This window comes from Chaetura pelagica, unplaced genomic scaffold (assembly GCF_000747805.2).
Source record: "Chaetura pelagica isolate M959 unplaced genomic scaffold, ChaPel_1.0 scaffold10, whole genome shotgun sequence".
NCBI classification, from domain to species: domain Eukaryota; kingdom Metazoa; phylum Chordata; class Aves; order Apodiformes; family Apodidae; genus Chaetura; species Chaetura pelagica.
Window position 1 is genome coordinate 10,909,390 of NW_009952263.1, and position 12,034 is coordinate 10,921,423.

Consider the following 12,034-nt stretch of genomic DNA (forward strand, 5'->3'; position numbering starts at 1 on the left):
TAAATTTCTAGTTTTATGTAGGACTATACAACTGTGCTTATACGGATGGCCTAGCTCCTTTAATTCCAATTAAAGCTGAACAGATTGCCTTATTCATAAGCATAAGCTGATAGAATTCCTAACATCACAGTCATCTGGGTTTGCCAGATCCTTGAACATGCAGCCTTCCTCCTCAAATAGTCTTTTCTGTATTTATTGACTGGTCTTCACACAAATTGCCTTACCATTCTTCCAGGAAAAATAAAACTTGGGTGGTCTCCAGTGAACTTAATTTTTTTTCTGCTCTTTTTTGTTACCTTGTTTCTGTTCTGATTTGGCCAAGTGTTTGGGTATTATGAATACACCACCATCATTACTGCAATGAATGACATATTTGCATGGGTTAACAGGTCTACCTTGGTCATCCCTCAATCTACTGAAAATGTCACGGTGCAAGCTGTTTAACTTTTGCTTCATCTGGCTGATTGATCTGCTACACTGAGAGTGTTCCTTTTTAAGGCTCTCCTTTTGTCTTTGAAGATTACATACATCTTCTTCTAAGTTAAGAATCACATTCAGCTTACGTTTACGACAATTTTGGGCAGCAACTTTGTTCTTCCCTCTTCGTCTGATGTCACGTAGGAGTGAGACCTGAGGACCTGTCAGACGATTCTTGGCTAGCATGGTGTTGAAGGAGTCGACAGGCATGCTCACAATTTCATCTACTGAAAAGGGTATTCTCAGAGCTTTTGCACAGTGTTCATTGCTGCTAAAGTTTATATCAGTAGAATTACAGCACCTACCCTTTACTTCATTTGGTTTCTCCATCCACACCTGGTGGTGATACTCTGTAGTGGATGCTGCTTGACTTGCCAGCTGATAGGAAGTGTGGTTATGAAGAAACTGCTGAAATGTGGCTTCTCTAGAACACTCTGAATCACCTGGATATTCCACATGGCTGTATTCACTGGATTCTTGGCTATGGCCACCACCAGCTCCTAAGTCATGCAAAGAAACAGGTTTAAGATTCCTGTTGTACCCAACGGCACCTTCACTCCAGACTGAGTAAGAGGCAGTGCTGTGACTTGAATTCAAAGACAGCTCCAAATCTGAGCCAGGTTCTTCAAACAGCTGAGAAACTTCTATAGGATCAAATCCTTCATCCAAGGCCAAAGACACGAGTTTAATTTCATCAAAATTATCATCATGGGCCATTAGGTTTCTAATGTCACCAGCTGAAAACAGCCCTGTCAAATTTGACCCACGAAATAGCAATTCAGGTTTTGTAATACTAGAGCTTGGCTGAGGAAGAGACTCTTGCCTTTGCAAATGCCTTGTTTCTGAATTTGATTGAGTGTGGTATTCTGTTCTTGGTAGCATGGCATCATGAGGACTGAAAGAGTGGCAAAGGGTCTGCAACAAACTTATATGGTGGTGTGAGGATGACAGCTCTTCTCCATTATCAGTAGCAACCTGTGTATCTTCCAGTAAACTCGCCTAAAAGATGGGGGGGAAAATGGGATATTTTATAAAATTAATGCCTCTACATTCCTCATCTATGCAGCCTTTATCAATAATTTTTTTTCATATTCCACTGTATGAATCTATTAAAGTCAAAATGTTATATGTTAAAGTTGTCTTATGTCCTGAATACTGTTTCCCATTTGTACACAGCATAATTTACATATAGCAAGAGGAAGTGGGAAGGGTGCAGAAGTGACTGAGGGGATGGGAGGAGGAGGACTTGTGAAGGACAGCGTGAGACTGATGAGTGTTCAGAGGTGGAAACAGGACTGTTGCTAAGCGTACATCAAACTACAGCCTATGTGCTCATCTGGTCTAAGAAAAGGTCCCTCTAGGAGGGGAGGTCTTGCCCCCTCCCCTGGTAGTGGTTTTGGTCGTTATTTGATTCCAGGGTGAGCTGGTTCAAGGTGCTAAACTGTTAGAAAATTAAGGCCCACTTTTTATGGGCCTGGGTTATAGTTGTCCAAGAAGTACAAATCCACTGCTCAAGATTATGCCAGGGCACTTGCTGACAAATAGTCATAAAATACACGAACACAAAAAACTTGAGAATTTAAATACATGAAGTAGGAAGCCTATGATATAATTCTTCCATACCAGAGCACCTCCAGTGTCATGCAGGAAAGGACTTTTCTGATTGCAGTCCACTGAACAAACAATGTAAAAAGCAATTTTCACAGAGAAGGAACAACATACCATAAAGACCAGGATGTTTTCAATTCTCTACTATGCTATGGGAGCTCAGGAAACAGAACAAAGTCTTGCCTTATTTCTCCTAAGGAATTACCTTGTACTAGACCATCAGTAGTCTGAGAGATAGAGGTGGTATTTTCAATTAAGCCCTTGAAAAGAAACATTCTTAGCAAGTTAACTATTACAAAATCCCCCACACTGTAAAGACCTGGTACCTAGAAAAAACAAGCAATCCATTTTCAACAGATGTCTTGTCACAAGATGGCAGTGCATTAATGGTCTTAAATCACAGAATAAAATATGCAACTGTGTGTTGTTACAAGACACATAAAGGCTATAGAAATTCCTTTCCAACTATGGAGAGAACAGAGAAAACTAAACTGATGAAATTCTGAACCTTGTTAGTGTGGAATCTATTACCAAAGTGGAACTGAGGAGGTGACTAATTTATGGGGTGGGAGGCACTATCCAACCTAGATGTTCCCAAAACTAGGTGTTGCAGAGATAAACATGAAGTGATATGGAAAATACTAAGGACCTTATAAGGCTCCTGCAATGGGAAATGTATGTCAGGTGTACTGTGAAAAAGGAATGTAGGGAATAGCTTCATGGTTAATGATTGCAGCTATGAGCTGTGGGAAAGGAGGGAGACTCCAATTAAGACAACTTTTTTTTTTTTTCCTTTTCCTTTTTTTTTTTTTTTTTGTGAAAACAGGCACCCAGAAAGTAAGCAAGAGTATGAGAAGCTCAGAGGAAAACAAAGTGGCTTTACTATTAATGCTGACTGACTTGATCTGTAGTAAAGATGGGTCTGTTCTTGAAGGCAGTATCTTTGTAAGCACCTGACCCAGTATTTATGGCAACTCCAACAGTTTGGCTGCAAATGCTTTTAATAGCTGCTAGTGCTTAATAACTCAGTGTTGCTCTAGAAAAACACACCAAAAGCTGATGTATAAATACAAATTGGTGTTAGGTTTCAGAAAGGGAATTACTAGTTGAACTAATTAGGTTGTCCAGTGGCTCCATCCAACTTTGAACATCAGGTAACAGAGAAGACAGGACTTTGCAGTTGTCAAATCCCAGACAAATTACTGGGCAATTACTGAAGCCAATTACAGCTGCTGTAAAAGGTGGATACTAGCATCTTCAGGTAAGTTACTGCATTGATAGGCTGATACATTCGCTGCTTGGTTGTTTTTTTAATTGGACCAAACAAAGTAAGTCACTATCAAATAATGACCGACTGTGTCCCCATCTATTAGCAATACATGTGCTTTCCCATTTACCTCTAACATGTTTTCCATCTCCGATGACAGAAGCTGTAAATAGCCCTCTAAGGAGAGAAGGGAATCTACGTGGTGGTGCTTGCTCTGTGACAGAAGAAACAGAAACACCCTGTATGGCACAACTGTTTTACACAACAGGAGGTTAAAAAGTCCTGGAGGAAACAGCAGAGCTCTGTGAACTACTGCTGCTGATCCTGCCATTGAGTCTTCATCCTGATCAAGAGATATCATGTTGCTAGAATTAGCAGGATGACTGCGTGGCAAGGAAATCCTACAACAGCACACCCACAACAGCAGAACTGGGCTTTCACCCTCTCTGAGACTACACACCTACTCACCATTGTGGGAAAATCAAATATTTTTTCAAAGCCTGGCTGCCAGGGCAGTGGTGAACAGAGGGGCTGGCAAGAAAACTGGATCTGATGTTCTCGTCTCAAGTTCTCAAAAAGAGTGAATGCTCTTTCCATTGTAGCGCTCAGAGAGTACAAAACAGTGTGCTCCCATTTTGGTTTAACATCATTAAGATTATTTCTCTGCCTCCTAGTAACACTAGACATGTTTAGATGCAAACAATCCAGTTTCTAAATGTAATTCTGCATCTGAGCATCAAACTTTACAAGAAACGGTGCAAGCAGTATTTAACCTTCATGTGTCAAGTGTTTGTATGCCAAAAAAAATCCCTGTCCACAAACCTTCATGATGGAGAAAATAAAAGCAAATTGAAAAATGTTTACTTGCAAGTGATTTCAGTAGACTTTAGAACACCTCAACTACATAAACTATACTGGAAGGGAGGGAATGCAATTTTCGAGATGGTGTACAAGGGCATAATTCACAAAGCACCATCTGAAGTCACTGTTCCTTTCTTGCCCTTGCATGGGACAGTTCAAATGAAAAGAGGAAATTAAATATTCCTTTCAAAACCATTCACTCAATTTCTTTTGCTATTTTTTATCTCAGTGATAAGACCTATATCCTCCCTCACTTCTTCACAGTTTTCCATTCTTTCATTTTTTTCATTTTGTACTTGATTAACGTCTTCCTTCTCCTCCTCCACGTGCAGTTCCAGCTGACCATCCTCCTGGTGGGGACAGCAGTCATCCAAAGCTTCCTGGCATGTTTTCAGGTCAACATCCTGAAGACACAAACAAAACAGTCCTGTTGAGCAACAAGCTGTGAAAATTAATCTTTACAATGCAGATTTCTTTCTTTCTTTCTTTCTTTCTTTCTCTTTCTTTCTTTCTTTCTTTCTTTCTCTTTCTTTCTTTCTTTCTTTCTTTCTCTTTCTTTCTTTCTTTCTTTCTTTCTCTTTCTTTCTTTCTTTCTTTCTTTCTCTTTCTTTCTTTCTTTCTTTCTTTCTCTTTCTTTCTTTCTTTCTTTCTTTCTCTTTCTTTCTTTCTTTCTTTCTTTCTCTTTCTTTCTTTCTTTCTTTCTTTCTCTTTCTTTCTTTCTTTCTTTCTTTCTCTTTCTTTCTTTCTTTCTTTCTTTCTCTTTCTTTCTTTCTTTCTTTCTTTCTCTTTCTTTCTTTCTTTCTTTCTTTCTCTTTCTTTCTTTCTTTCTTTCTTTCTCTTTCTTTCTTTCTTTCTTTCTTTCTCTTTCTTTCTTTCTTTCTTTCTTTCTCTTTCTTTCTTTCTTTCTTTCTTTCTCTTTCTTTCTTTCTTTCTTTCTTTCTCTTTCTTTCTTTCTTTCTTTCTTTCTCTTTCTTTCTTTCTTTCTTTCTTTCTCTTTCTTTCTTTCTTTCTTTCTTTCTTTCTTTCTTTCTTTTTTTCTCCTCCTTCCCTCCTTCCTTCCTTCCTTCCTTCCTTCCTCTTCTCACTCCCCCCCTTTTTCTTTTTCTTTTTTTTTTCCTTCCAGCTATAACATTTCAAATAAAATATACCCTGATTAGTTCATTCATGTGGATGAACCAATGCTGTAGGGACTTTGGGGACAGAATGAGACCGACATCAGTTCAGGAGCACAGACACCACCTCCTCCTTCTGTTCCCAGGCACTGAACCTACCTGCAGTAGAAATGGACATTTGTAAGCACTGGAAACAAATCTTATAAAACAGACACACGATGATGTGATTTCATGGAAAGTCTGGGCTATCAGTGTCTTTTGGATGTCATTTCACAACAACATATCCCAGCCAGATACACACTAGTGAAGGAATCTTAAAATAGGCAATTTTCCATGGCCAGTTAGCAAAATCCCTTGCTTTTTCTTTCAGAAAAACAATCACATTAACATGTATTTTAATAATAGCTCTGCTTCCCCATCACTTCCCTGTAGTCATTACCCAGTTCCCATTTACCCAAATGATGGTTTGTTTCCTTTATCTCCAGCAATTGAACTGTTTTGATTTACTGGTCTCAGAAGCATTTTTCAGGTTATCTTTTATTTATAGTCATATCTGCAAACTTCTAAAATTTTTATTAAAGGGTTGGAGTATTGCTAGGGTAAGAAGGAATCACTGCTAATGACTTTGCATATTTATATTTTAAAAAACGTGGATATTTAAGCTTTTATAGGGCAAGTCTGAGTTATTAAAATCTGAAACTCGGTAGAAGAGCAGCCAAAAAAACAAGTGGTCCTACTGCATTAGTTCCATATATCCCTAGTAAAATGGTATGGCAGGAGCAGAAAAGACAAGCTCTCAACAGCAGCAAATGTGAAGAGTTAGTGTTCTGTTCTAAAAATCACAACAAATGTATTTTTCAGGTTTCATATGAAAGCATAAACTATATAAAAACTGCAGCTGGAATAGTCATCAAAATATGTAAGAGATTTTTTTTTAATTATCGCTTCATACAAAATACATTAAAAATTAAATGCAAGAAGGTTTAAAAATAGGACTAAAATTAAATATATTTTTATAATTATAATTAGTAATTAAACATAATGGAGTAAAATTAAATATAATTAAAAATAAAATAATAATTTGCTTTTTATTAATGGTATTAACATTTATTTTAAAAATTATTAACACAAATTTTATTTTGAACTTATTTTATTAGTTGGCTTTCCATTCTTCAGTACTTTCTTTTCAAGGACTGGATGAGAATTTTAATTTTATAATCAGTAATTTCTAACAACAAATAGATATACAGGGCACTCATCTGTCACTCTGATCTAAGAGGACTTTCCTTCAATGATACAATGCAATACAATTTCTAGCTATTAAAAAGTATATTCCAGTATAGTATGTTTTGTCAGCTGCAGTCGAAAATGACCAGATGACTTATTATTGCCCAGTATGAGAAAACAAATTTACTTTTCTAAACACACACACAAAAACACAGTTTTCCTCTATGGCGTAAAAATGCAAACGCTTAAAAGAGTTCAATGGAGCTACTCACAGGAGTGAAGTTAGTCCCATAATTATATGTTCACAAGAATTAGGGCTAGTCCTTAATTTCACAACTTGTCCAATGAATATGACCAATTATCGTTCTAATTAATAAAATTCATGATCATCAAAAGCAGGTAAGAAGTCAAGGACAACTGCTTTTAAAGACCCTAAGCAGCTCCTCTTGAGCTGAGCGGCCTGGGAAGCTGCTGCTGCTAAGGCAGAGTATTTAGCTCCTAAATAACACAGCAAATTCCTTCCTTAACAAAAATCCCGCAGTCTATGCTGTTAAAGATCTGACATTACACGTCCCCCTTCAGCCTGCTTGTCTTTTCCAGTGATGAAGGACAGCTGGAAAATACTGCTCCACAGCTGAACGCTTCTTTCCATGCCCATGCATTGCTCAGGATTGATCCTGGGCTAGTGCTAGGGGGAGGAGAAGTGCCTCCCCCAAAACAGCCATATCATGTTTTTGCATAAGGCATTTCTTTAAAGACAGCTCAGTTTTGCAGTCTGAATGTACATCTAATGACAGAAGGGATCAGGTGTAAATAGTACTTAGTAGTAGCACTGTCACACTTAGTGTTTCTGTCCTGTTCCTTATTTTGCATTAATGGTAACAGCAGCCACAGCAGCTAAGTTACAGTGGTACAACTATGAGCACAAGAGCTAAATCAGGACCACACGTGGGTGGTGTCTGTACAGAGAGACTGATTCTTGCCGATAATAGAAGACTTGCTATTACCACTAAACCCATTTATTACAGCAGCCTTTCCACTGCCACCACTGGAGGGTGTGGAAGTTCACACCTCCCACAGCAGGTTGTTTACAACCCTGAACTGCAACCCTACCTGATGGAGACCTTCAAATGGCATTTGGAAGGATTTCTGTGGAAGCACAAGAGAGATTCACAATGAAAAACAACCCACTCACCCCCAGAAAACAAAACAAAACAAAGCAAAACAAAAAACAAGTATCTCAAATTCTAGTCTTGCTTCTGCCATTTACTAGTTTCAGTCAGGCTAAAGAACACAATCTGAGACCAAGTCTGATTTAGCAAATTATCCATCAACCTTGTATGCTGCAGGTCTGGGCTCTCATTGTGCATCTGCCCTTTCCCTAAGGTGCAACTTACTGCAGGTCAACTATCAGCTTCAGTTTGTTATGCTTTAAAGTCTGAAAAATAGTAATTTATGTCAAATCTGCTACTTCAAGTGGTCCAAGAAGAAGTGCAGAGGTAAGAGAAAGTCTGATTTTGCATGTGGCAAGGTGTACATTTAATTGGAAGGAGGCTGCCAGCCCTGGCATGTTCTCTCACTACATTAAAAATAAAGCCTTCAGTTTCCAATTAAGTACACCAGAGTTTTGATCTCAGCAGAAATCAGGTGCACTGCACATCAAACTATCCCTCCACGTATCTCCTCCCCTTGCTACCCACACCCATATATTATTTGTTGTCCATAAAACAGTATGTAGGGAACAGAACCTGTAAAGATCATCAGGCCATCAGATTACTAGGTCTACTGCAATGCATTGGTTGGGTCAAGAAAACAGGAATTCAGCTCTTAGGAAGGGACTCAAAATTTGTCATAGAGAATGCAATACATCCAGATCTAACAAATCTCCTTGGTTTGGGGAGGAGGCAGAGCCTTGCTCCTCTGTCTCACACCGAGCAGGAGTATGTCCCATGTATTGTGTGATGACCCAGCACAGCAAATGCTGCACTTGTTTAGGTACTGTCTCTTCAATGCTTGGGGGTTCACAGCATTTGGAAAGTGACAACATTTTTATTATAAGATTCAGGCCACAGATAAAAAAAAAATAAAGTTACACAGCCCATTCCTGCTAATCTAAATAATACCCCATGTATATTTCACGAAGGAAAGAAGCCATCCAATTTCATATTCCTCCTTCAAATGTATACACATACATATACACATACTCACATACATACACAGAAATAACAATACACAGAGAGAAAGGGAAAAAACACTGTACCAGTGGGGCAGCTCTTAACTCCTCCAAGATCTTCACCTAAGACACTGGTTGTCTTATGAGCTTCTTGAGGCTTTCTATGTATTTGCAAATACTATTACCATATACATAGGAGCAATGCCACATCTTGTAGCAGCGAGGCCCCACGCTTCCTCACACACATTTTTTAAGGTACTTTGAGAAGTAGGGCCTTTTTCGTTTTGCTTATGGACTTGTGGTTCAACATCACAGCTTTCAGAATTGCTGTTGGGGCAGGTTTACAGCGAGAAGCCCAAGGAATATGCAGCCCTCAGGTGGCACAGCAGGGCATGGGCTGCATCCCAGGTTAGTGCCTGTGAGACAGCATCTCTCTTTTCTCCAGTAGACCTGAACCCAGTGACAGCTGCACATCATCTTTCTGTATTTTTTTATTCTTTTGCTATTTCTATGCTTAAACCTTCAAAATTTATACAGACACACAGTGTCTCAATATAGCGTTTTCCTTAAAATCCTTTCCTTATTGTTTGAACAATCCAACAATAATTTACAAGCACAGTGGGAAAAAAATAAGCAGATATGCTTAACTTTACCTGTTTAAAGTCACTGTTACCTACTCACATATGGCCTACTCAGTGTGACCAAACTGTGTGAGTAGGTAAGTAGGCACCCATGTTTTCAACAGTGAATGTTGAGATGTAAATAACTGCTGTCATATATGTGTACATATATACTGTCAACATGTAAGGTGTAAATGGTGCTCCCATTATAAATTCTTCCTCAAAAGACTAAGATTGCAATCTGTTTGTTTTTCAGCAGGCTGTGAAGAGGATGACTAGGTAGTACATAAACACTGTTGGATCTGGAAAAAAAGCATCATGAGAAATAATCACCCCAAAGAAAAGACAAGGTTCACTCTTAAGCGTTTCATCTATCTCCTTAGCAAACATGCCCAGAGTATTGGTCCAGAGTACCCTGCAAATGGTAGGACCTTTCACTACTTTAGAAATTATTCCATTTTCTTGCATGAACTGATGCATGTTTTCCTGGCTATTCAAAGCAAAAGCTTATTGCTGATTGCCTTTTTTTATTTTTTTTTATTCCCCTCTGAAGATGTATCCCATGGTTCCTAGGCAGGAGCCCTGGTACCTTAGTTTCAATCTTAAACATCAACGAGAACCAAACCTACAAGCTTTGATTCTGTAGTTGACCCAGATCAGAACAGCACAGAAGCATTAAACTAATATCCTAAGCCATGGGAGCACATCTTCTACCAACTACTTGCTATGACCCATTGTAGGTAATGTAGGACAGTTAATTATCTATAGGACTCAGAACAAAAAACTTTTTAAAATGTAGTCTCTGCTGTGGTACAAACACTTTATCCCTGGTCCCGTTACACACATCCAAGAAAATGGGTAGCAAGACTCTGAGATTACATTATTATCCTCTCCCTTAAAAGGTGTATTTCAAGATAAATATAATTTGTTATTCTTATTACTAAGTCAACAAAATATTGTGGGACTTGCATTTCACCAGCAAAATTACTTTCAATTACAGAAAGGGGCTGAAGTGAATAGTTGCTGGGAACATAGTGAATACAAAGGTTAGGGGCTGATCCCAGCAAGCTAAATGTAGGAATCCACCTGTTGGCTCTACTCATTGTCAAAGTGCTCAGGCTGTCCTAACTCTGCACTACCTCTCCTCTTAGCACAGCACAGCAAAACAGGCCAGGCAACCCCACACAGTTTAGCACACCCCAACAGCAGGCTCCAGTCACTGAATTCATTCTCTTTTTCAGCTGCAGTTGCCTTCCAGAGTGGTTTAAATACTGGTTCCCTAAGAACATGAATCAACAGCTCTCACTGTGGTGCAGCAATGGTCTCAGCTGGGACTGGAGCCCAACGAATAAAATTAATCCAGGAGTGGCTGAATCCAGCTACTAACTTTTCAGAACATCATACAGTCAAACAGCATCGAGCAAGAACAATCACTTTCATCTGTATACACAAGACTCCTCATCCTGATCCAGCATGGATAAGAGGAACGTTAAATATAGCTCAGGTCTATTTTTACAAAAGTCAAAATGAAGGTTGTAAATCAGCTAAACCACTTTGAAATCCATTATACTGTTATAATAACATTTTGACAGCACAAGTGGCCTTACTCAAACCTAGAGAGGTCACTTTTAGAGTGAAGATCAACATTTTCCTCTGTATTTCCTGTTTAGGAACTGTCATGCACTTCAAAAGAAGTCTGGTGGAACAGACACAGAGGTTTTCACTAAGAAGTTCATTTACATTTTAGGTCAAGAACTTAATACTGCCTTATCTTGCTTCAATCGTACTTTCACTTCAATAAGATGTACTTGACAGAGAAGCCCAGACCTTCATGTAGCAGAGAAACAAATCATCTCTCCACAGAAATGAGTGATTCCTTACAGTTCGGGTGTTGAAACTAGTTTTGCAAGTGCTTTACAAAAATAACCAAGCTGCAAGGGGAAACAGGACAAGAAATACAGCCCATTCCTCACCTCAAAAGAAAAAAAAATTAAAAGAAGGAAAGAGAAAAGGAAGCAGGAAAAAACAAACCCTGCTGTGCAAGACAAATTTCACAGCTATTAGATGCTGTTAATTCGTACTACGAACCCGCTGTTCGCAATGGTTCAAAAACCAACCTGAAAAACGTTGGTAGTTCAACGTGCACGTCACAAGGCGCTGAACTTTGGAGTCACAAACCCATAATTTTGGCATTACTGTATCCTCTGCATCCGCCACAAAAGCCTCAGACGATAAGCTACTCGGGACACACGCAGCTCTGTGCCCACTTAGCTGAGAAAAGCAGCCCCAGCAGCTGGAGGGCTCGGCTGATCTGCCAACTATAAACAAGACGAGGGGCCGAGCGGCTGCGCTTCCCTGGGCCCCCAAGAGGGGAACCAGCCGGCACCGCCGGGCTCTTGCTGCCCCAGTGCTGCTCACGGTGCCAGACTGGAAACAAGAGGCAGACGCAACCGGGCTGGACTTTCGCCCTGGCGCAGTAAGGCTCCCGGGGAGCAAGAGATACTCCTGACAAGTCAGACTGGGACATACACGTGCGCTTCCCCGAGGTGAGGGATGCGGTTCTTGCTCCTCACGTGCGCAGAAGCTGCGTTCCTGCAGCCGCGCGGCATCCTGGAGCTAACCCGGCGGGGGAGCTGCCGAGCGGGAGGGGCAGTCTGGGCTGGGACCGCGCGTGTGGCTTGGGAAGCCA

General features: G+C 39.8%; 1 protein-coding gene across 1 annotated transcript; it reads right to left on the reverse strand.

Annotated features, from left to right (window-relative positions):
- Positions 1-267: 267 nt before the first annotated feature.
- NFE2L3 (nuclear factor, erythroid 2-like 3) lies at positions 268-1,194 on the reverse strand. The gene has a single exon (XM_010007646.1). The coding sequence runs from the start codon at positions 1,192-1,194 to the stop codon at positions 268-270; it is 927 nt and encodes a 308-aa protein (XP_010005948.1).
- Between the last annotated feature and the right edge of the window lie 10,840 nt (positions 1,195-12,034).

What these genes read in the sequence shown, in the direction of transcription:
- NFE2L3 (XM_010007646.1), bottom strand. Translation starts at nt 1,194, where the DNA reads ATGGCCCATGATGATAATTTTGATGAAATTAAACTCGTGTCTTTGGCC.